Below are 23,286 nucleotides of genomic sequence, written 5' to 3' on the forward strand. Positions count from 1 at the left end.
AATACTCCAAAACATAACTGTATAGTTTGCAGTGTTTCAGAATACAGAAGAGAACAGAGTTTTGATATTGTTTTCCTCCAAGGACCTCAAGGCAGCACAAATAAGCTATCGCTTTTTATCTTCACTCAATGAAGAAGGTTGGCTAAGCGATAATTTCTGGCCTAGAATCACCCAGTGGTTTTTATAATGAAATTGGGTTTTCAAACCTGGACATAGAACATGCCTGCCAGGCTCTCCTCTGACATACATTCCCTTCTGCATAAAATAATTTCCCATTGATTTTCTGTTAGGAAAATAAAACCACCCAGGGGGACACAGAGGACAGGAGAGGCAGCATTCCAGTCAACAAAACAGCTACGCTACATAGCTGGTAACCAAAGCAGTATGTACACACACTTCAGATTCCACTGTGGCTGGAAAGTACTGGCATTTTTCCTTCCCATTAAGTTGGGAACTCATTTTGGAAACACAAGGATTACTGCTGAATCAAAAGGCATTTACACAATTGTGTAATTCTGGACATGCTTAATCAAATGAGCATTATCTATCTATGTACAACTTGCATGCAAATTGCTCATGACCAGTTTAACCACCTAGAGTCAACTGCACAGTAGCAAAAATAACATGTATTACAGCTGATTCATACTGCAACTCAATACTGTACTCATTTTCTATAAGACCAATTAACCTGAACGACAGGATACAGCTTTCATTTTATCCAAACTGTACTTCATATTATATGGAGAGGAAATTTAAGTTTCAGCTGCCCTAGGTACTTTGCTAATTAATCCTGAAAAACAATGAGACATTTATATTTAAAAGGGGGAAAAAGATACCTTGTTACAGCTCCTGAGAAAATCCTCTCGATCATCCGACTGGATATAGCTATGAGAAAGCAAAAAGGTCAAATTCAGTTCATTGTGTTAGTGTAAAAATGGCACGCAAACAGTATATGAGAAATACTTACATTTATTATTGTCCAATACTATGCCCTAAATTACTATCCACTTGCTAGTCCCAACTAGAGTAAATCAATTAAAATCTGGTAGATCAACACCTATGTAAATTCAATTTATTTAATGGGCTTACTCTATGTCAAAAATAATGTTTTAGGGCAGTATTTCCTGTGCTCTTGAAATATCTACAGCTGAAATCATACCCTTGCTTTCATTTAAGAAACATGCATCTTCCACTATATTCACTGAATGTCACCCATTCTCTGACCCATGACTAAATCCCCTGATGGTATATACAAGGCACAAATGCCACCATATAAAAACTCTGGACTAGCTGTCACACACAGCAAAGGATCCTAATCTATGTCATTGTGTTCCTACCCCAAACATAGCAGAACAACATTCTGCCCATAGGCCTAATGTGTCATATCTTTTACTGTTCCCATTGTGGGGACAAGGCAACAGCATGTCTCAGGCCTACATTCAGGGCAACCGGGTATCCATATATTTTCAAAAATGAATTACATTGTCCCATTTGCCATACCATGGTCATTATGCCGAGCTAAATCCTTGGGATCAATATAAAGGTCATGGTCGGTATCCAGCTCCCAAAATTTGCAGTAGATCACATAAAAGTGCTCATAAGAGAAATATTCTGTAAGCTGGTTAATATCTACCTCTTCTTCCAATAATGCTACATTCTGTGCAGAGAGAGAGAGAAAGAGAGAAAGAGAGAAAGAGAGAGAGAGAGAGAGAGAGAGAGAAACAGAGGTCAGTAAGAAAATATGATTAGCTTGGGCTGCATCTGTACTGCAGAAATAATCTAGTTTGACACCACTTTAACTGCCATGACCCAATGCTATGGAATACTGGGAGTTGTAGTTTTATGAGACATATAGCCTTCTCTCTCAAGAGAGCTCTGGTGACACAACAAACTAAAATCCCAAGAATTAAATAGCATTGAGCCATGGTAGTTAAAAGTGATGTCAAACTGAATTATTTCTGCAGTGTGGATGCAGCCTAAGTCACAATAACAGGTTGTAAAAGGAGCTTACTATTTTATTCACTGGATTCACTATGCTGATACTAATATACTAAAAAGCCAACAGCAGCCTTCCCCAGCCTGTGTCCCTCCAGATTTGGGTTACAACTTCAAACATCCTTCATTATTGGCAATGGCAGCTGAGTATGTTGGGAGTAGTATTGTGTTGTACTAATGTATTATTTTATAACCTGCTTTCTCCCCAAAGCTGAATTATGTGGTAGCCCAACATATCTGAAAATCACCAGGTATGGTTTACATAATCGAGCCATGAATATCGATACCAAAACCTTCTAGAAATTTGGTTGGTGACAATAAAAGCTGTGTTGGGGGCTGTCAAATTTGGGCTCTCTTCCAAACAGCAATGTTCTGGGAAACCTAACCAAAGTTAAAAATTGATGGAGATGGACAGTCAATCAAAACACAACTGTCATAGCAACAGCATGTTTCTTTTCTGCTGTGGCCACTCTGCTTGGATAAAAAAAAGGTCAAATACCAACAATCTCCTGTCCTATTCTCTTTGCTATTACTTGTGTTGTTCTGAGTGTCTATTCATTAGGATCAAACAAACATCTGTTCAAACCCATGGTTCTGGGATAACCTGGTTATAACTTCATAGCCCATTTTTTACAACAGTTTGCAAGCCTTACACCGACACACATCTGATTTTTTAAATCCTCCCTAAAACACACCATGAAGTATATCCAAAAAATATTCTCCCAAAATCACAATGACCTATACATGCAAGCTGACACTGGTATGGACAAATAATGTTATTAGACAATAAACCAGGTATTTGGGACCTACTATTTTTTCACCTCTGCCTATGCTGGTTTGCACTGCTGGCAGTTGCAGAACAACATCTGGAGGTTGGTAATTGTCCAATTTAAACTACGGACCTATATCCAAACCATGGTTTGAAACTTATTTTAATTAGCTGGAGTTAATTTTTATTAGATGAAATTGGAAGGAGAAAAGGTGTGAGAGCTTGAAGCTTATTGATCATTTTTACAATAAAAAGTGTTTCAACGATTAGACAAAATTTGCAGTAAAAAACTGCATTAACATTACTCAGTTTGCAAAAATGACAAGCTGCTCAGGTAGGCTTTCAGCAAGCCAGTTTAAAACCTAGCTAAAATGACATCATAAAAGCAGAAATGTAAACTCAACAACACACACTCTTAAATGGAAAAATAAACATTATACTCTTTTCATCAAACAGTTTCACCCACATTGATTTTACTGCCATTTGTCTGATGAGTTAACCAATGCAGCTTATGTTGTTAAACAACACAAACTATATGCATACAATACCTGTAAGAAGCTACTTTTTCTGAGTTCATTACAAGTGATCCTTCCTGACCATGACCTATTAACTGTATAAAATATCCTTTGAATTACCTGCAACAAGAAAATAAAGTGCACATTATTTACCAACTTAAATGTGTTTTCTATAGATGCTCAGCATTTTTAGTGACACTAAATCAGTTCAGCCAATTAATTTTCTTTCTGGATTGCATGTCATTTTCGAACCTATGCCCTCTCCTCCTCTATTAAAATTGAGAAAAACACTCATTCTCTGAATGGCTCATAGGAACACTCTACTGTTCGGTTTAACCCCTTTTTTGCCATTCCAAACAGGTAGCGCATCAGATCAAATCATGCAGTGACAGTTTCCTTATTTCACTTAGATTATCTTTATATCAGCATGTGTCAACTTGGGTGTCCTCTAGATGTTTTAGATACCAACTTTTGAAATAACACACCACCGGTCACATTATTTGTGACTGCTAGGAGGTGCAAACATATGCCGTGAATGGTGGAATCTGTGGATGCGGAGTAACACATTTATCATTGTGGCACCATTGCCACAATCACAAATGTCTCCTAAAATCCACCTTTAAAAGCGTTGTGGGTGTAACAGCTTATTGGCAGGAGGGGGCTGGCACAGTGGTTAAATGCCAGTACTGCAGCCACAAGTTTGTGAGTTCAATCCCATGCATGGCTCCATGGCTGACTCAGCCTTCCATCCTTTTGTAGGTCGGTAAAATGAATACCCAGCTTGTTGGAGACAATTAGCTTACAGACTGTTCACTGCTTAGAGAGTGCTGAGTTCACTGCTAAGTGGCACAGAAATCTCCCTGCTATTGCTATTGATCTAGTTATGGTCAGAACTGGCATGTCAGTCAAAGCTGGCAAAGGTGTCACAGAGGTCACTTGTGTGTCTAATAATAATGCTGGAGTTATAAATATCCTGGGAAAATGATGTTAGAGAGAGTGTTGTTATCATGACAAATTCAGGATTCTATCCCAAATATGTAGAAAGGAAGAATGGGGTTTCTATTTTCAAAATCAAAAAGAAATATATAGCTGAGGAGTGTAAAATCTATCCTTTTGTCTGCAACTGACCTCCTTGGAGTATGGTGCCCTAGGGATGCCTCTATTTAGCTAAGGATTAACTCCTTTAGTTTGCATGACTTGGAGGAAAGCAAGGCAGTTTCACTGCTTTCTCATCTAATTGAAACAGACCTGTATTTGAACACACATGTCTGCCACAATAATAATCCAGTTTGGCCCTGAGAAAACATTTTAAATATACAAGGCACTTACTGTTGTAATGTACCGAGAGTGAAATTCTGATGCTTCTTTTAAGAAGACTAGACTGGGATGACTGTTGACCACATCCTAAGAAAAGAAGCATCAAGATTAGAAACATGTAATTCGTACTCATTTCTAGCATAGGGAACAAAGAATTTTAGTGTATGATTCCTTAATGCAACCAGTTCCTTTGATTAAGGACTTTATCACACAAGTTATAAATAGCAATTACAGCAGGATAATAGTGTCTTTGGCCAGTATTTATCACATGACATTGTGTCTTTCCTGTTGCTGCCTTGCATTTTGATCATTGGTGGAGTGCAGCTTTTCATTGATGGGAAAACCTCTGTCAATGGTTCCCAACACTGCTGCTTTTCCACTACTGCCTCTGGTGTGACAGGTCCCTTCTGCTGCTGTTCCAATATTCCAGAGGTCACGTGGAATGTGTGGGCCTGATTCTCATCTCCGCCTCCTCTCCCCCTTGCTACAGTGAGCCCGCGCCATACGCGGGCTCATTATAGGTGGCTTTCAGCTTACGTGAAAGCCATCAGGAGAATGGTGCACATGCCTGCAGTGTGTGCGCACAGCTGCGTGGCGAGCACGAGCCCCATTATATCTAATGGGGCTCAAGCATACATGCTTTTTGCCTTACGCGGGGGGTGGGTGGGTGGGTCCGGAATGGATCCCCTGTGTAAGGCAAGGGCGGACTGTATTTCCAAACAGGCTGAGGTAGCTTTTCATTTTCCTTTCCTTTTCAATTTCTTTTATTGTATTATTTTATTATCATTATTGATCATTTTGTCATAATCAAGCAAAACTAAATAATAAAAATCAATCAATCAAAAAGTGTGCATGTGCTGAGTAGGACATACATGGGGAGCAAGGTAGGGTTAGTGAGGCGATGGGGAAGACCAAGCATGGGACCATGGATCATCGAAGCAGCATAACAGTGCAATTGCAGAAAAGCACATTAGTGATAGTATTTTGAAACTGGTATGTTCTCATTAGCTACAACAATGTGATTGCTCTGGGACAACAGGCTGGTATAATAAGGTCCATGCAATATTAAAAGACATCTTGTGCTATGTGTACTTTCAAAACTATTCTATAATTAAAATAAAATGTCCAATCTATTTTAAGACAACTTATCCAGTAGATTTTAGTTTAAGAAAGAAAAACCTGGAAATTAAATGTCAGAAAAATGTAAACCCTGTTATTTTGGAAACAGCTTGAACAAAGGAAGGTGGAATATAGGGGCTGATAGAAAATAGGGATGGGAGGAGCAAGTTTGGGCAACCATATGAAACCAAAAAGCAGAATGTAAAGGGGTTAAAGTGAGTTCAGAATGGTGCTATTAGTTTGGGGTGAGAACTGCTCTATCTCATATCCAGGTTCTTCTGTTCATCAGAATTAATTTTAGGTTTTTCCACCCATCAATGAGCGTGCCAATGAGTTATCACTTAAGGCCTAGCCATTTTTCTTTTTAAGAAAAACAGAATGTTAACTAGTGGGGTGGGAGTCTGAGATGATGGCAATTATTAAGAAAATAAAATTTACTTGTAAAAATGGAATGAAGTCTTCTTGTACCAAATAGTTACATCCAGGACTCTTTAAAAGATGAACAAACTTGGAAGCAGCATCATGACAGGTTTGTAGAATCCTAAAAAACATTACGTTATTTGAATTGTGCATATATGGCAAATTAATATAACTTGTTCTTTTTTTAAAGAAATGAGCTGAAAGTATACTGTCAGCATGAATGAAATCATTAAGCTAAAATGCCCAGCTATGATCCATATGCTTTGCTAAACGTTAGGACTGTACAGACTTGAATATGTAAATATAAAAAGCAGGGATGGTCAACTTGCGGGGTTGGGGACTGCACTTCCCCCTAGGCTAACTTGCATGGCCCAGACCCCTGCTGTTTCCCTGGGGAAAATATTTTTGTCTTCCCCAAAACTCCATAGGAGTAATGGGAGCAGTACCTCCACATTCTGGCCATCTTTAAGAGCTATGAAATTTATTTTTGCCAGCAGGGAGCAATCTGAAAGTCAACGTCTAGGTCACTGCCTGTTTGCAAAATGGCCATCCCTTGGCCTTGAAATACCCAGAACAATAAAAAAATGTAGATAGTTGCCCACCACAACAACCCTGTAAGGTATTTACATGGATTTGGGGGCAAATAACTCAATTTTTTAAAAAAAAGATTGTTGGGGGGGTGTACTTTCCTCACTGTTTGTTTCAACATAGGAATGCCTTTATTTCTAAATGGGATCAACCATTTCTCCTCTCTCCAATAATATTTTACTGTCATTTTAAAATAATCAAAGATCAAATGTTATGGCAGTTTTACATCTGTCCAGAATATATCTTCTCAGGTGTAAGAAAAAGTTATTAAGATATTCCTCTATTCTAACCACATTAATTAAGCCAATGCTGGAATTTTCCTAGATTGTTCTCTTAGAAACATGGTCAAATGTCTTTGCTAAAGAAACAATACTTACTTCCGCCACATTGCAATAAATTTGTGAACTGAAATAAATCCTGTTCGCTCTCCTCCAGCACAATAAAATAAGGGACCTTTCCAGTAAAGAGGACATTCACAGGCCTAGAATGAATGCATGTCAGAAGCAAATTAGGGGCTAAACATCCTATTAAGAGAAAAGCAGAACAATAATTTCCTTTTTTCTAATCTGTTATCATTGTAAGCAATGAATTAAATTATGAGAATTAGTAAGTGAAGTCCTAGATGATGCAGAATCCTAATTGTACTAATTTCAGGAATAAGACCTGTCATTTAAATTAAAAGAATTGGGTAGAGGTTCAAGTGATTCTTATCACAAATATTCAATCTGATCCAGATTTAATCATACTTAGAGAAGATTCACTGAAATAAATGAGATTCAAGTCCTACTAATTTTGAAGAAAGAATATTAAGTGTGACTAAAACTTGATCTAACACATGCATAGGAAAACCTCCATTGTTTGTTGAATGCAAGAGGCATGCAACACTTTCATTTTAACATTTAAAACAAAGACTGTGATCCAGAAACCAGTACATGTATGCTCAGACGAGTACTTAAAGGGGAACACAAGCTGCCTTCTTGTCAAGGTAAAATGTAGCAAACCAAAACTTTCTGCTAATTGAAGAAAGACTGTTGTCAAAGAAATATAAGCAGGTTTATACCATCTACAGTTCAGAGTACATTGCTAGACTGAGTCCCCATGACTTTTCCCCTTCTCTTAAGGAAATCAAGTATTTACTTATTGTAAGGAAACAAGTAATGGATATTACCCAAATAAACTGGACTGCAGCTCCTCCCACAGTATTCCAAGGCCTCTTGAGTGGCATCCTAGTCATGCTGACTTGGCAGTTTTAAGCTTACTGGCATCTGATATTCTCTTTTCCATTGTCATAAACTTTCTACATTCTTTACCCATCTCCTAGCCTGCATACCACTTGACTCTGCTTGCAGGTCTCGTTATACACTTAGCTGTTCCCAAGGTGTAGGTATTCTAACTAGAGGCAACAGATCATCTTCTGTTGCTAAGCACAATATTCATGCTTGCCATCAGGGGGACTGAGCCTGCTGGACAGAGATTGCTTATTCTGTTAGCTGTTTTTCCTGTTTGCCTGCCAGATCCCACCACTACTTATCTCCTTGCTTTAGTGGCTTGCAAGACTCCACCATCACTCTCCTTCTATCTTCTTCTGCATCCTGCTACACACTTAGCTGCTCCCTAACCAGAACCCCTAGCATACCACATGAGGATGGCCATTCCACAAAGCAGCACCAATCCTTCTTTCTGCAGGTTTCTTACTTAGGACTACCTCTATGTTTTCATGTTCATAACAAGGATCTACAAGGAACATGGATGTCCTCCAAATGTAAAGTCTAGTTTAGACTAAAATCTTGCACCTATGCATCCAATACTTTGCAGCCTTGATTCCTTCAGAATAGACAACTTTGTCTGCCAATTTTTTCCAACTCTACCAAGAAATAAAATTAACTGGCACTTACTTTTCAAAATACACATACCAAATTTGTTTGAAAACTAGTAGTATTATCCTGAAGTGTTGCTATGCCTGCAAATTTCACACAATTCTGACAAACAGAACAAAAGACCGAACCATTTCTTCACTTCTTTAATGATAGTCAATGGGAAGTACAAATCTTCTAGCTGAAATTTAGGACCTGAGTTGAACTGGACAATTTCTGAATGAATGTGAGCCCAATCAGACTATTTTCTGAATTGCCAGATTATCTTGTGAGTGGTGCATATCTCTACAACTCACCTTTGCAACCTTACCCATGTCTTCTAATGTTGCTCGCTCATTTGGAAACTGGGAGAAAGTTTTCTCTATATTAGCAATGATAGCATCTATATTCACTTTTTCTTTGGGGCATCCTTGAGGAAAATAAAATGTTGGAATGGTCTGACTTAAAGATGGCGTCAAAGGTTCTTCTTTCTTCGACTGAACCTGTAGAAAAGTAGAGGGAAAATACACTTTAAAGAAAACAGCAACTTTATTGTTCCCTCTCTTTAGTTTGAAAAACTGTACCAAGACTGGAATTCTGCTGGTGACATTTGCCAGCATAACCTATTACATCAGCACATGCTTTTTTTGTTGTTGTTGCTGCAGAAGGAGGTATCCAGTACCTTCTTGTATGAGACACACTACTCATGCACAACTGCTTTGATAGTGTTGGGGTCTCAGTACCAAAGCTGATCTCCTTAGCATCATGCAGCTGCAACTGAATAGGCAGGAAAAAGAAGAGCTATAACTGTCACAGACCTTGAGTGCAATGCCTTCTAGGAGGGTGACGGCTGTTCCTTTTCTCATCCAAATGCACTTGGATGGTGCCCAGGAGCCCCCTGATTGGACATGAGGGTGCACCCTGGCACCACCAAGCTCCATTTTATAGGGAAAAAAATCAACAGAAAAATAGTAGCGAAGATTTATACTGTCCCAACAACCAAACAGAATTTTGGCCTAGTACTGCAGTCCCATGTACTATCAAGAAGTAAATCTTGTGGAATCCAGCAGAATTGAACTGAAATCTATCCTCCAGAATTACACTCTTACGGTAAATGTGAAACTGAGAGTAAAAGAAAGCACACGGTTTTTTTTGTAAAACATAACAATGTATTCAGCTTTCCCTAAATTTGTAATACCAGCCCACGCAAGAAACAAACAAGCCTCTCTTTTGCCTTGTAACTTTCTCACCTATTTTTAGAAATAGATCTTTAATGTAAGAACTGTAATCATTTAAAGGTTATCTATTACTGGAACCAACATTATCAAGCAATCAAAAGCAACTAATGAACAGTTTCGCTAAAAGTGAGAAGACTACTGTACACTGTAATTTCCATCAGCTTGGAATATCCTTGTCTTTGCTAGCTGGGTGCAAGCTTTCTTCTAAATCCAAAGAGGAAAAACAAGAAGTGGGAAGATAAAGAAGGGTGAGTGGATGGCTGCTAAGTCTCTGCTTTAAATGCAGTCAGTCCTCCTTATCCATGAATTCTGCATCCATAGCATCATAGAATCATAGAGTTGGAAGAGACCGCAAGGGCCATCCAGCTTCTGTTTAAAGACCTCCAAGGAAGGAGACTTCACTACACTCCGAGGGAGCGTGTTCCACTGTTGAACAGCCCTTACTGTCAGGAAGTTCCTCCTAATGTTGAGGTGGAATCTCTTTTCCTGGAGCTTGCATCCATTGCTCCGGGTCCTAGTCTCTGTAGCAGCAGAAAACAAATTTGCTTCCTCCTCAATGTGACATCCCTTCAAGTATTTAAACAGGGATATCCTATCACCTCTTAACCTTTTCTTCTCCAGGCTAAACACCCCCAGCTCCCTAAGTTGTTTCTCATAGGGTATGGTTTCCAGACCCATCACCATTTTGGTCACCCTCCTTTGGACACGCTCTAGTTTCTCAATGTCCTTTTTGAATTGTGGTGCCCAGAACTGGACACAATATTCCAGGTGGGGCCTGACCAGAGCAGAATAGAGAGGCACTATTACTTCCCTTGATCTAGACACTATACTTCTATTGATGCAGCCTAAAATCGCATTGGCCTTGTTAGCTGCTGCATCGCACTATTGACTCATGTTCAACTTGTGGTCTACTTGGACTCTTGGAACACTTTCAAACATAGTTTCATTCAGCCAGGTTTCACCCATCCTATATCTGTTCATTTCATTTTTCCACCCTAAGTGCAGTACCTTACATTTCTCTGTATTCTACTCCTAATTTGGTGTCATCTGTAAATTTGATAAGTATACCCCCCCAATTCTGTCATCCAAGTCATTGATAAAGATGTTGAACAGCACTGGGCCCAGGACAGAGTCCTGTGGGACCCCACTGGTCACTTCTCTCCAGGATGAAAAGGAGACATTGTTGAGCACCCTTTGGGTTCAGCCAGTCAACCAGTTACAAATCCATGTAACAGTTACTTTGTCTAGCCCACATTTCACTAGCTTGTTTGCAAGAATGTCATGGGGAACCCTGTCAAAAGCCTTACTGAAATCAAGATATACTATATCCACAGCATTCCCTTCATCTAATAAGATGGTAATTTTATCAAAAAAAGATACAGTGGGCCCTTGCCTTACGCGGGGATCCGTTCCGGACCCCCCCCCCCCGCGTAAGGCTAATTTCGCGTATGCTGGAGCCCCATTCATTTGAATGGGGCTCGTGCGCGGCGGTGCGGGAGGGTGCCATGGGCGCGCGCCCCATTCATTTGAATGGGACGTGCCGCCCCTTGCACCACGAGTGCTCCCCGCGGCTTGAGCATGTATGCTCAAGTCTGTGTAAAGCGTGCCCACCTATAATGCGGGCGCACTGTATTAGATTTATCTGGCATGACTTCTTTCTCTGAAACCCGTGTTGACTTTTTGTGATTATGGCATTGCCTTCTAGATGTTCACAGACTCTCTGTTTAATGATTTGCTCTAGAATCTATCCTAGTATAGATGTCAGACTAACTGGATGATAATTCTTGGGATCCTCTTTTCCCCCCTTTTTGAAGATGGGGACAACGTTTGTCCTCCTACAGTCTACTGGCACTTCTCCTGTTCTCCAGGAGTTCTCAAAGATTATTACCAATGGCTCCAATATTACATTTGCCAGTTCTTTTAATACCCTTGGATGTAGTTCGTCTGGTCCTGGAGATTTATATTCGTCTAGATTAACCAGATATTCCTGTACTAACTCTTTACTTATTTACTTACATAGATTCAACCATCCACGGTTTGAAAAGATTTTTTAAAAAGTCTAAAAAACGACCCTTTATTTTGCCATTTTATATAAGGGACACCATTTTAATACACCATTATATATAGCAGGACTTGAGTATCCATGGATTTTGGCAGTCACTGGGGTCCTGAAACCAAATCCCAGTGGATACCAAGGCCCCACAGGTATTTCATACCAGTGAAACAAAGAAGTGAAATATTAATAAAAATGTGAAGGAAGTTTTGTTATTTGTTCCTTAGTATCTAGATATACAGCAACAAAGAGATAAATGACAATAAATAGAAGAAATTTAGGTTGCAGTCTCATGTCCAGTTGTATGTTGTTTATAGACACATACACATTTCATCTCCAGTCCCACAGGCCTTGTGATTTTTCTTTCTCTGGGACCCTGCTAAATGTTAACTGATGGATGGCTTCACCTATTTTTGGTTCTACACACGGTCCCTGCAGCCCATGGAATTAAAAAAAAACTATTACACACACACACTCAGGAATAAGTTACTCGTTGCTACTATCATTCTTTTAAATATAATTGATACACTGCTGTTATTGTGTGTCTTCAAGTGGTCTCTGAGGTATGGCAACCCTTGCCAAATAAATCTTGGCAAGATTTGTTTGGGGGTGTGGTGGTGGTGACTTTGCCTTCCTCTGAAGCTGAGAGCATGCAACTTGCCCATGGTCACCCTTGTCAGCAACTCATCTGAGCCCTGTAGCCAATGCTGGCATACAGCAGAGTAAACTGGCAAATTCAGAAACGTGGTCCTCAGTTGAGATAACAGCAGCTGGGTGTCTTCCAGGAACCTCCAGGGACACTCAGCAACCAATGCCAGGCTTCTGCTGATGAACGACCAGACAAGCCAAGTCTCCCGAAGTGTTTTATTTACAGTGCTATAATACAGATCACAAACGAATACCAACTCTCCTACTACAACCCACAAATCAATCACTGGAAGCTCCTGAGCCATAGTGTAAAGTGTCCCCCTGTGCAATCCAGCTAGATGTTTCATCATCCAGGCTTAGTGCATGCAGGCATCAGAGTGTCCTTGAGGCTATGAGCATCAGCTGTGCTTGATCAGCCTTGTCCTTCCAGTGCTGGATGCTCATGGTCAGACACACACACATCCAAGCATTTCCCAGTGTGCTGACTTTAACCCCTGACAACCCAGTGGGATTCAAACCTTGATCTCCAGAGTTGTTGTCCAACACTCAGACCACTATACCACAATGTCTCTCTAACCAATATATACCTAAATTTAAATATTGTACTGTTATAATTGATTGGTAATCAATTGATTGGTAATCAATTATAGCTAATAATATAGTGATTATATACAGAATCATCAAAACATAAAGCTAAACTGACTTCCAACTCACCATCCTCTCCAAGGACACAATTTCAAAAAAAAAAAAAAAAAAATCTAGGTAGACAGAAGACAAGAAGGGGGTGCTGGGCTAGGCTTCTGTAAAAAGGAACTTGTTTTGTTTGAGGCTTTGTTAACTGAAGCATACCTGACTGGTGTTTCACAGCCTTACACAATTTCTGACAGGTGACAAACTTGGTGCCTTTGTGTTCCAGCCTTTTTAATACTTTTAACAAAGGGCAATTTTGTTTTGTTTGCTCTCTGGCTCTAATATGCCTGGTCAGTTCTGGCTTCTTGTGGGCCTAAAACAGGCTAAAGGGCCCGAAACATGGAGAAATTGCTCCCTAGAGGTTGTAGACAGGCATTTTGACTTTTTAAAGAACACAAAAATTGTGGTGGACTTTAGCACTGAGTCTAGTGACACATTTGTTTGGCCCTCTGACTTTGAGTAACTTCTTACCTCAAAAGGAAAGCAAAATACCAAAAGGCTATCACAGCAGCTTACAAATTGTTAATTAGATATTTCCCTGCTCACAGGCTTACAATCTAAAAAGACAAGACACAAAAGGAGAAGGGAATGGCAGTGGGGAAGGGGGAAAGTCCAGTAGATCTTCTCTCCCTCTGAGGCCTGGACCATGGCAGATGGACAGGAATGTTGGGTACTTACCGTGACACGTTCATTTCCTGCAGAGAAGGGTCCTGGCATCCTGTAATCTGGGTTTAGCTCCTCCTATTTGCTCCTGTAGGCAGGGACAATAAACAAAAGACCGGCCCCTATATAGGGAGGAGCTAGCTCCCCTGAGCCTCAGTCTTGTTCCTGCCTAAGCTCCTAGCAGGATGTTCTCTTCGAGCCAGCAAAGTTTTTCCTTTCTACGAAAGCGGTTTGAGAGTTTTCTTGGCCTTCCCTTCTTCTCCTCTCTCCTGCCTTTCCCCCCTTCCTTGGTGGTGGCTATGGCAGAGGACCCTGAGACCCATCCTTAACCCAGGTTTCCCTAGCTCAGGGTTTGCCAGCTCAACAGAGGGAGCTGGCTTCAAAGGGAGACTCATTGGGATGTGTTTGCTGTTGCTCTGCAGCTTCTTTACTACAGCCTTGGAAGCATGAAGAAGACTTAAAATGGCAAGGGCTCCCAGGATTGGAGAAAGGTCTTGGCTTTGCCAATGACTTTCCCTCTCCTCCAAAGCTGCCCCCTTTCATGGTTGGAGCACAGGAGATTTCTGCAAACAGCATTGCAGCACATGGGAGCCATGGGAAGAGATGGTGAGGGGTATCCCCTCCATGTCTCTGTTTCTCCACATCACCTCTGCCCAGCCTGTTTAAGGCCAGGGATCAGTGAGGAAACTGGCCAGAAGTCATGGAAACTTCCCTGCTCAGCCCATTTGGGGCCAGAGTTCAGAGGACAGGCCAGCCAAAAGCCATGGCAAAGGATTTCTCTGCATCACCTCTGCCCAGCCTGAAATGGTCAAGGTCAGAGAGGCAAGCCAGCCAGAAGTCACAGGAGAACGGTGAGTACCAGGGGCCCTCTCTCTCTAGCCACCAAAGAACCTTTGCCAGATCTAATGCCCTCGCTCAGGGCAGGCTAGGAGCTTAGGCAGGAACAAGACTGAGGCTCAGGGGAGCTAGCTCCTCCCTATATAGGGGCCGATCTTTTGTTTATTGTCCCTGACTACAGGAGCAAATAGGAGGAGCTAAACCCAGATTACAGGAGGACAGGACCCTCTCTGCTGGGAAATGGAGGGGAGGCCCCTTCTTCTTGCTCTGGCTAGGCCCAATGGAGCTGGCCTGCCCTTCTCTCCCTCTGGATGATGGTGGAGGGAGGGAGGGTGCTATGTAATAACTGTAGCTCTCAGTGGCTTACAGACCAGTAAGACAAGCTGTCACAAGTGAGTGTTGGACCAAGACAAAATACAAAGATAGTGGATGTTCTGAGCATCGTTCTGCTCTAATAGCCCATGAACTGTCACGACTTAACACTGACATCGCTGCTCTTAGTGAAGTTCGTCTCCACGAGGAAGGCAGCCTTAAAGAACACGGTGCCTGCTACACACTCTACTGGTCTGGCAAACCCAAAACTGAAAAACATCTTTCAGGTGCAGGCTTTATGATCAAAAACTCCATTGCCTCCAAATTCAAAACCTTGCCAACTGGACACTCTGATCACATTATCTCCTTACGCCTCCCACATGTTGTTCTCTTCAGTATATATGCACCAACTATGCAAGCCGACCCTGTGGAGAAAGACAAATTCTACTAAGTCCTACAACACCTTATACAAAAAGTCCCTGCAGAAGACAAAATCATTATCCTTGGTGACTTCAATGCCAGAGTAAGAAAGAACTTCGAAGCCTGGAAAGGTGTTTTAGGTAAACATGGTGTTGGAAACTGTAATGATAACGGACGCCTCCTGCTAGAGTTTTGTGCAGAACAGCAGCTATTACAAACACCATCTTTCAGCAGAAAGTTAGCTTGAAGACAGCCTGGATGTATCCCTGATCCAAACACTGGCACCTCATTGACTATATCCTAGTGCACCAGAGAAATATTCGCGATTTCCGTCATACCCGAATGATGCCCAGTGCAGAATGTCAAACAAATCATCGCCTCGTAAGATGTAAACTAAATCTTAATTTTAAGTTTAAATCTAAGAGGGGTGGCATCCTAAAGAGGAGACTCCAAGTCAACAATCTTCAACAAGCTGCCATGAGAGACAACTTCCAGGCAAATTTGCAAACAAAACTTGAAGACCATCCTGTAGACTCTTCTCCTACAGCACTTCGGCAACATATCAAAAACAGCATCCTGCAATCTGCGGAAGAATCCTTAGGATTGTCCCTCAAGAAAAATCAAGACTGGTTTGATGAAAACAACCAAGAGATCCAGGAGCTGTTGGCAAAAAAGAGAACTGATCACCAGGCACACCTTGCCCAGCCATCTTGCCATGTAAAAAAAGCAGCCTTTTGCCTTGCATGTAGCCAACTCCAACAAAAACTCTGAGACATTCAGAACAAGTGGTGGATCAACTTAGCGGAAAAGACTCAATGTTGTGCAGATCTGGGTGATTCCAGAGGGTTTTACAAAGTTCTTTGGACCTACATAACAGTGTTTGGACCTACATAATAGGTCCAAAGCTCCCTATACAGTACAGATGGTCAAACTAATCACAGATAAAGCTTCCATTCTGAACCGATGGGCTGAATATTTCCAAAGCTTCTTTAGCGCCAACCGAGTAGTCCAAGACTCAGCTCTTCAACATATGACACAATAACCGATGAAAAATGAATTGGACATAGCTCTCACTTTGGAAGAAATCCTTAAAGCCATACAGCAGTTGAAAAAAGGTAAGGCAGCCGGGATTGATGGAATTCCACCTGAAGCTTGGAAACATGGAGGTCATGTACTCCATGCTAAATTCCACGAGCTCCTTGTGAGTTGCTGGGAAAAAGGCGAACTCCCATCAGATCTCCGAGATGCAGTTATCATCACCCTGTATAAGAAAAAAGGAGCAAAATCTGATTGCTCAAACTATCGAGGTATAACACTGCTCTCCATCGCTGGAAAAATCATTGCATGGATACTCCTGAACAGATTAGTCCCTGCTATTGCAGAAGATCTCTCTGAAAGCCAATGCGGCTTTAGAGCTAATAGGAGCACTACAGATATGATATTTGCCCTTAGACAACTGCAAGAGAAATGTAGAGAGCAGAACAAAGGATTCTATGTAACATTGGTTGACCTCACCAAAGTCTTTGACACTGCGAGTAGAAAAGGTCTGTGGCAGATCCTGGAACGACTAGGATGCCCTTCCAAATTCCTCAAAATGATTATCCTGCTACATGAAGTCCAGCAAGGTCAAGTCAGATATGGCTATGCTCTCTTGGAGCCCTCTCTAATAACGAATGGTGTGAAACAGGGTTGTGTTCTCGCTCCAAATCTATTTACTATCTTCTTCAGTATGATGCTCCAAAGGGCTACAGCAGATCTCGAAGAAGACAACGGCATTTATCTATGCTACCATACTGATGGTAGCCTGTTTAACTTAAGCCGCCTGAGGGCTCGCACTAAGACTCTAAACTATCTAGTCCGTGAGCTGCTTTTTGCTGACGATGCTGCCCTCGTTGCCCATACGGAAGCAGCTCTGCAGTGCCTAACATCTTGTTTTGCTACAGCTGCAGAGCTCTTTGGGCTGGAAGTCAGCCTAAAGAAAATGGAAGTTCTCTACCAGCCAGCACCTCAGGAAGAACACTACCATCCCGACATCACTGTGGGCAAATCTGTGCTTAAGTCCGTCCAGTAGTTCACCTACCTGAGAAGCATCATCTCCTCAGACACCAAGATTGATAAAGAGATCGATCACAGACTAGCAAAGGCATATAGTGCATTCGGAAGGCTTCACAAAAGAGTCTGGAGTAACAAACACCTGAGGTGAAGCACAAAAATCAGTGTGTATAGAGCCATTGTACTGTCTATTCTCCTTTATGGGTCTGAAACATGGGTCACCTATCGCCAACACCTACGACTCCTCGAATGTTTTCATCAGCGCTGTTTACGCACAACTCTAAATATACACTGGACTGACTATGTGACAAATGTTGCAGTCCTTGAGCAAACAGGGATCACCAGCATTGAGGCCATGCTATTGAGGACACAGCTGCGCTGGGCAGGACACGTTTCTAGGATGAAGGACCATCACCTCCCCAAAATAGTATTCTATGGTGAACTCGCCACGGGTCAGCGTAAGAGGGGCGCTCCAAAGAAGAGATACAAGGACTCCCTGAAACAACATCTCAGGCTCAGCCAAATTGATCACCAATAATGGTCCACCCTGGCCTCGCATCGGGAGGCATGGAGACGCACTATCCAAGAGAAACGACAATGCAGAAAGAACCACAACCCAGAAACGTCACCCAAGGAGACTTTCTGCAACTGGACTTGTTTATCTCGGATTGGCCTTTTTAGTCATCAACGCGCTTGTAGAAAGCGCGGGATGAGTCCTTCCAGTATCTTCATTCACGAAGTAAAGCCAGAGACTCTGGAATGTAGAAACTGATTTTTGTTTAATAATATCCAAATACTTTGAAGTACAGTCAACTCTCTATATTTACAGAATTTTTATCCATAAGCATCCACAGTTTGATAATATTTTTAAAAATGTATAAATTCCAAAACACAAACCTTGATCTTACCATTTTATTTAAGGGACACCATTTTACTATGCCATTTTCTTTAATGGGACTTCAGCATCACAGATTTTGGTATCCATGGGGGGTCCTGGAATCAAACCCTAGTGGATACCAAGGGCCCACTGTACTAATTTTGTATTAGGTGAAACTACAGAAATTTAAGGAAAATATGTTACAAAAATTAAAAATACTGTTAGAGCTGTTGTGTGCCTTCAAGTCTTTCCTGGCTTATGGTGACCCTAAGGTGAAACTATCATGGGGTTTTCTTGGTAAGTTCCTTCAGAGTGGTTTGCCATTGCCATCTTCTGAGGCTGAGATAGTGTGACTTGCCCAAGGTCACCCAGTGTAGTTCCGTGGACAAGCTGGGATTCAAACCCTGGTTTCTCATTGTCCTAGTCCAATGCTCAAACCACTACACTGAATAGATGAATGAAGCAATGGGAAGCGTGGATGCTTCCCTGTAGATTGCCCCAGTTGAAGTACAAATAGTAAACTCCAAAACTGCTAAAAACAGATAAATGAAATGTGTAGGTGTATATAAACAACATACAACTGGATATATAGTCTTTTCTTACAGTGGCAACACTTTTAAAATAATGATTATGTGCAGCAATCCTATTTTTTTATTATTTCACCTTGAATGTAAGAAAACCTCTGTATCCTACTGAAATGGCAGATACACATATAAACCACTATCTCTTCATTTGTGGGCAAGACAAAAGAGGGAGATTCTTATCTTTTTCATTGCCTGTTGTATGAAGCCCCAAGGGAGAAACCATTTCTCTTTAGTCACTATACTAGCTTTATGGGCACACAAAGCTTTTGTTATGTTTTGCTTTCAATTGTCAGACCAAAGCCTCACATCTAACTGGAAGAAAATCCTCCAGAACTCAATGAGCTTTTCTTTTGATTAGATATTATAGGATTGCATTCCACAGGAAATATACAACCATCAACTGTATGCAGTTGTAGCACAGGAAACTTAGCAAACATGAATTACTGTTAATCTGTTTTAAGAAATTATGGGGGATCTTGAAACTGATTTACAAGTTTAAAGACACTGATGAGTTCAATATACAATCTGTAATAGGCTTTTTTTTAATGCCCTGTAGATTTAAATAAATATAACTGCTTTTAAGGGTGGATCCTTGCCAAAATATTTGAAACTTACTGTATTATGAGATAGTACAGCTGTATCACAGTGGTATGCTAACAGTATGCATGGATTACATCTGCCAAAAACAATCAAGTTTAGTCTAATGTACTTCTGGATATTGTTCTCTCTAGTCTTACTGTTTTTAATATGGATAGAGCAAGAACACAAAGAAAAATAGCACACACATGTGTATTCTTCAATGAGGAAATGATCTAAGAGTGACCACAGGGTTGTAGGTTCAGTATCTCCTAATGTCTTTTGTCAGGAGGGTCTACACAACTGTAGGGCCAGCTCCTCATATGAAGAGTCCTGAGGAAGGATACTCAAAAGGATCATTCACAGTGATGTGGCTCTGGAAGCACTAATGACAAGACCACTGGTCCCACAATGCTGGACTTGCCCCTGCTATCTGTGTGCACTTTTGAGATACACATACTTCAGTGTTATACACACAGCAAGGCATTGTGGCTTGGGGAAAATCAAAATACCAGCTGAAGCAATTCTAGCTACACAGGCCAAGCACTCCTGTCAGAAAAGTTATGTGGTATTGCTGCCACTACAAGGCTGTTTCTGGAGGGACAGCCAAAAAAGAAGCAAGGCAGTAACAGCAGTGGTGAATAATTATAGTGGTAACTACAGGAGCACTGGCTCTGTGAAACTGAACCTGCATTTGCCAACATTTTTGGTTTTCCCACATGGCAATCCTATTTGTATGTCACTGCAATGTAGAAAAACAAAATGGCAAGCAGGCATGGGGCAGTTGCACAGGCTGGCATTCCTGTCAGCTGTGGAAAACTGTGCTGCTTGAGACAACAGCATTTGTCCAAAGATAACTTATGTTGGTGTTGGCCCAAATTTGTCTATACATGCATATGCTCGTATACTTTATCAGAACACTGATAAAGAATCAAGTGCTGCCTATACACAAAGATGACATTTCAGATGTTTGAATGCACACAGAACTTGATTTAGATAGGCAGTTGCAGGGGAGTTACAGTGATGGTGCAGTTCCCACAAAAATGCTGAACTGCACCCCAACTGTAAAGTTAAGTTGCTCTGCTTGTACAGTATGCATTCCACTGATGAGGACTGACTTTGGATCAAACTAACCTTTAGTGTGAGATTGTGCTGTCTAACATATGCGCAAAGGAGTTGCAATACTGCAGGTGAGTTCCTGGTCAAAGAATTCTACACCCTAAAATATTCAGCTTTAATTAAAAAAATAATTAACAATTAATGTTTTAAATGTTTAAAGGCTTCATACACATATAGACAGAACAAGAGGTATATTAGCTGAAGCTCTCTGAAGCTAGCAGGGAAGGGGGGGCAAGGATAGCAGGTTTTTGGTAGTCATGTCTTAAAACATCACAGCTTGTTGCCTGAGAATGTAATTTATGAAGTTTGCAGAGTTTTGCTTCCCCTGCTGTAGAATGTTGTTGTATATATTACTTCATGTGACACAAACATCTTTACACAAAACCATCGGCAGTAAAAAGAAAAGTAAACTGCAAGTGACTTCATGACAACTAGGAATAAAATTAAGACTGTAACAACACAGCATACAATTTAAGCTTGTAAGCAGTAATTATTTTCTACTGCAGCCAAGTTGAGGACAGCCAATATAACATATTAAGCCTTTGGATTTGGAAAATGTTGATTATATTTAGCATTCCCTTCTTTACATCAGTATTTTGCTCTTTGCGGATTAGGCATGTGACAGCTAAACGACACCACCAGCTGTTTGGGAAAAAACAAACACTGCTATCAGCACATAATAAGCCATTCAGTAGACACTTTCAGGTTTTTAAAATAGCTATATGCTGACAAATTCTTACTCCAAAGATCCAGAAAAATTATGAGCTATGGGGGACACAGTTGCCTTTAATGTTGCATTGAAAGTGTGCAATGAATGTATTATGCAACATTATTTCACAAATCATCCATGTTTTGGCCCAACTATTTTAACAGGGAAAAAAAATACTTAACTGTTTTGTTTAATGTTGATCACAGAAAGAAAACAGTCAAGGATTTGGAAGCTCCTGAATGTAATATTCCAATCTCAAATCATGTGCACTCTGCTCAGGAAGGGCAGCAACTAACATATAAGCTCAGTTCTCTTTCTCTTTTTAAAGGGCTTGTTTACTGCATGACTACAGTTGTACTACAGAACATGAACTTGATTTCCATGGAGTAAAGTGCCATAAAAAAGATGAATACATTTCTAGCCCTTGCTAGGGTACAAAGAGGTTTCTTTGCCTTGACATCTTTTGACACAAAAGTGCCCTTATTTCCATGTTGCAAAGAAGCCACAGCCAAAGAATGAACAGTGCAGAATATGCCCTGTTGTACACTGGAGGGAGAGGGACGAGCTCATAATCAAGTGCTCCATATAACTGTGTTATATATCAGTCAGAATGTTTTGTGAGACAAATGTGATTTTAGATCTGATTGTTTCTAGACATTTTTCTGAATTGCAGAACCCCAAGTATAACCAAGTGCTTCCAAATGCATGGGAGGCAGCTGTGGAATGTGAGTTTGCTGAGTCTCCTTTCTGATCACAGCCACCTGTACTATGTCTCCTGATCTTCAGGAGCAACTCTTGGGGAGGTGGAAAAGGGAAAGTGAGGGGCTACAATGGGAAGAGGGGAATCAGAAAAGCCCCAGTGTGAATGAGGAACATTATAAATGGCCTTTGAATCAAAGTCAGAATAAAATAATAATCATGATTTGATGGGGAGAATAGATATTCAGTCTCACAATAGGTCTGGTAGACTAGTGTTAAACACTGCTTCTTGCACATACTCTTTAATGTCATTGAGGTACTACTGGCAATAAGCAAATCTTTGGCCTGTTACAGACAGCCAAAATAAAGCTGCTTCGAGTCACAGTGGAGGTATGGTGTTTCAATGATGCATGCGTCCTAAGAGTCCAGAAGTTGCACCAAAGCCACGCTCCAGCCCTAAGGACTGGAGCGTGGCTTTGGTGCGGCTTCTGGACTCTTAGGACGCATGCATCATTGAAACACCATACCTCCACTGTGACTCGAAGCAGCTTTATTTGGGCTGTCTGTAACAGGCCTTTGTTTATCATAAAGTGCATAAAGGACATCTTTTAGAAAGGGCAACTACACTGAAACCATTTTTTGGATTTTTTAACTTTTGAAGGTCATATTTTATTATTAAAATATACTTGATTTCAAGCAAATTGCCCTCTAAAATTAGTTTTATAAATGAAATTTAAATACATGGTCACATAATAATGAGGGGCTTCTCTAAGACAAGAGATTTCATTCCTTTCATACTGACAGTACCCCATATAATTCAGCCAGGCATAGCTTACATTAGTATCCAACTGCTGAATACTGTTGAGAGTCAGTGTGATGCAGTAGTTTGAGTGCTGGACTAGGACACTGTGGAACGGAGACTCAATCCTCACTAGGCTATGCAAACCCACTGGGTGGCCTTGGGCATGTCACACTCTCTCAACCTTAGAGAAAGGCAAGAAAAAACTTGTGTTGACATATTCTGTCATGAAAATCCCATAATGGGTGCCTTAGTTTTGCCATAAATAAGAAATGATTCAAAGGCATGACAACAACAATAATCCAACCTTTGGCTTGAACCCTATTGGTGATGTATCCTGGCATGATCTCTTGTATTTTTAAGGTCTGTGAATATGTTGACTGAAGGTCCAAAGCATATGGAGAAAGAAAACAGGGAGTGACTGATCCAAAATT

The 23,286-nt window shown here is 40.9% G+C and overlaps 1 protein-coding gene across 4 annotated transcripts in view; it reads right to left on the minus strand.

The window, feature by feature from the left end:
- LOC149319354 (serine/threonine-protein phosphatase 2A regulatory subunit B'' subunit beta-like) overlaps positions 1-23,286 on the minus strand; it is a 44,364-nt gene that overhangs the window by 5,608 nt on the left and 15,470 nt on the right. For all 4 annotated transcript variants that reach the window (XM_089511544.1, XM_089511543.1, XM_089511545.1 and 1 more), the window contains 7 exons: positions 8,894-9,079; positions 7,101-7,204; positions 6,154-6,256; positions 4,609-4,683; positions 3,313-3,399; positions 1,501-1,657; positions 837-885 (listed from right to left, as the gene is read on the minus strand). In XM_089511544.1, coding sequence (XP_089367670.1) covers positions 837-885; positions 1,501-1,657; positions 3,313-3,399; positions 4,609-4,683; positions 6,154-6,256; positions 7,101-7,204; positions 8,894-9,079 — 761 coding nt within the window. The remainder of the gene's footprint in view (positions 1-836; positions 886-1,500; positions 1,658-3,312; positions 3,400-4,608; positions 4,684-6,153; positions 6,257-7,100; positions 7,205-8,893; positions 9,080-23,286) is intronic.

The sequence above is a fragment of the Sceloporus occidentalis genome, unplaced genomic scaffold, assembly GCF_023333645.1.
Source record: "Sceloporus occidentalis isolate IW3139 unplaced genomic scaffold, rSceOcc1.0.p SCAF_2, whole genome shotgun sequence".
NCBI lineage: Eukaryota > Metazoa > Chordata > Lepidosauria > Squamata > Phrynosomatidae > Sceloporus > Sceloporus occidentalis.